Source organism: Spinacia oleracea, chromosome 5, assembly GCF_020520425.1.
Source record: "Spinacia oleracea cultivar Varoflay chromosome 5, BTI_SOV_V1, whole genome shotgun sequence".
NCBI lineage: Eukaryota > Viridiplantae > Streptophyta > Magnoliopsida > Caryophyllales > Amaranthaceae > Spinacia > Spinacia oleracea.
The window spans coordinates 14,189,500-14,192,018 of record NC_079491.1 but is presented as its reverse complement, the minus strand read 5'-3'; the positions used below and the strand labels follow the sequence as shown (position 1 = coordinate 14,192,018).

Here is a 2,519-nt window from a genome sequence, read left to right as displayed (position 1 = left end):
CTCTTGCATGATTCTTGACATGGTCTCTTGAACAACAATATACCTATGGGTTGATCATGATAGTCCGTACCAATCATTAGGTAACATAATAATAGATGATTCTAAAACTAGTAGAGATACCTTGATCTAACAACAATGTTGCTAGACCTAGTACTTTAGTTTGTAGTTTGTAAACTTTTATTTTTATGCAAATTTAGCCTATGTCAAAAAAAAAAACAATGTTGCTATCTTTTTTTTATTATTTGTTTAGCCAAATCTAACACCAAAATAGCAACAACCATCAAAACACTATTCAGTCATGTGTAGTGACATTCTCACATTTCTAAGATTCTATACGAAGTATTAAAATTCTAATAATTTTACATTAAAAATTAAAATTAAAATTTCATAAGCTAATACGGAGTATTTTCAATTTAAGAGGTTAATACTTGAATTTATTGTTCAAAATATGATACTGCACATTCGTAATTTTGTACACCGTCTCTATCCAAATTTGAATATGTATATACTATAGTATCACTTTACGGAATACTAGAGTAAATGAGTAATTGTAATTGCCTCGGAACTTATTTAGTAAGATCTACTACGTAGAATTTTATTAATATACCAATTGGAGAGTTGCATTGCATGAAAGATCTTACATTGAGTTGATATGACCACCATGCCCAAATTATACCAATTCCATTCTTTTTGTTTTGCTAGTATACCATTACATTCCACCCCCAAAAACCTAACAAATTACAATAAAAACCCACTTCTCCAATTTTAATTTATACCCAAAAAAAAAACAAAAAAAACACCTTGTCAACTAGAGTACTTCTACTAATTCCCACCCTATTAACAGGCTCTTAACATAACCTAACAAATTTAATTAGAAGAAACTACAACTTACAAAATACAACTTTTTCACATAATTCTTTTTGTTGCTGAGGCGGAAGATTTGTCAAGAGTGTTCATTATACAGCCGAATACACTTAGACTCTAAGCAAGTAGAGGCTAAGCTCAGGAGCACCATGAAAATCAGGATTCATCATATAGAAAGCTTCAGAATCTCTAGACCCAACAACCCTCTCAAAGTGGGCCCTCATATACATAAGCTCACCTTCTGTACCCGACCCAGACCCATTAAACCCAGGAAGAACACCAGCCCCCATTGAAATGGGCTCAACAGCCTTCAAAATCTTAGCCTCATTAGGCCCAATCTCTCTTTTATTAGCAAAACCACATTTCTTCCCATTACAATATGTCCTCCATACTTGTTCCTCCAACAATCTCTTCCTCCTTGCTTTCTTCTTCTTCTTCTCACCTTGTTGTTGTTGTTCTTGTTCTTGCTCTTCTTGTTTGTCACACTCGAGCGCGATCCGAACCAAACCCGAAGCCATTTCTTTAACAAGATGAGTAATCTGAGTAGCTAACTCAATGAAAAACACTGGGGTTGAGTTATGCTCCCTTTGGAACACAAAATGAACATGCCCTTTCCTATACCCAAAAAGTGTACCTATAACTTTAGGGCATGACCCTAAATGAGGGAAGTTTGAAGGTGATGATTTATTGATGTTAAGGGCAGTAAGAACTGACCTTATCCTTGAAACTGCAATACTTTGTAACTTCCTCCTCCTCCTTGTTAAACTCTTGTGATTATCATCACTAATTATGTCATTAAGTTGATGATTAGTGTCCTGTTTTCCCCTGTTTTCCTCTGGTTTCCCCTGTTTTCCCCTGTTTTCCTCTGTTTTAAGGCTAGTTTGATGATCCAAAGTCTCATCATTTTGCACTTTCCTTGATGATGACCAAGGGAAGTTGGCTTTGGACATCTTGAGGGGTGTTTGTGTTGCTTTCATTTGGGATCTCTTTTAGTGTAGATTTTAAGAGAGAGAAAATGTGGAAGATACAAGTTTGGAAAATGTTTAATGAGAGAATTTAAGTTTTAGGGGTGGTGGGGAGAATGGAGTTTCATTTACTACTCCTTTGATGATATGAATATATGATACTTGAGAAGAGTGATGAGAGAGTGTGAGTGAGTGAGTCACCTTTGGTCTTTTTGTGGTGCAAAAAGCATAAAGCAAATTCTATAAGTTTGGCCCACTTAAAAGAATGCCTAGTTTGAGAATTTGTAAGGATCAACAACTACTCAATTGAATCATGGTTGTACTATATACTAATCATAAGATGAGCATAATGTGTAGCTGATTTACTATAAAATATTATGCTAATGATCCAATTTGTGTTTTTAATCATTGCTTACCTTAAATCACTATGTAAGATGAAATGCGTTTTTGTCATTGAGTCTTATTTTTTATACTTATATAAACATGTATTTTTGAATGATATAAACCACCTTTTAAATAAATGGTGATAAGTGATTGGAAATTTGGAATGAAAATAAATTTAATTGTAAATCTAGAATTATATGCTCGAATGTTTATGACCGTATGGTAATGCTACTCCACTCCAAGTGTTTCTGTTTCATAAACTTTTATAAATTTGTATTAGCACTCAGAGATGATATTGAAAAGTAA

General features: G+C 33.7%; 1 protein-coding gene across 1 annotated transcript; it reads right to left on the bottom strand.

Moving 5' to 3' along the window:
* Positions 1–566: 566 nt before the first annotated feature.
* On the bottom strand, positions 567–2,029 carry LOC110789472 (protein MIZU-KUSSEI 1). Its single transcript, XM_056828230.1, has 2 exons — positions 1,579–2,029; positions 567–1,479 (listed from the first exon to the last, which is right to left on the bottom strand). Exons 1-2 carry the CDS (start codon positions 1,839–1,841, stop codon positions 975–977), a joined length of 768 nt encoding a protein of 255 aa, XP_056684208.1. The 5' UTR covers positions 1,842–2,029; the 3' UTR covers positions 567–974.
* Positions 2,030–2,519: the final 490 nt, after the last annotated feature.

Bases quoted from the DNA above. Each gene is read 5' to 3' on its own strand.
- LOC110789472 (XM_056828230.1), bottom strand. From the start codon at position 1,841: ATGAAAGCAACACAAACACCCCTCAAGATGTCCAAAGCCAACTTCCCT. The intron at 1,480-1,578 runs GTCAGTTCTTAC...TTTTGGGTATAG, and splicing joins ATTGCAGTTTCAAGGATAAG to GAAAGGGCATGTTCATTTTG.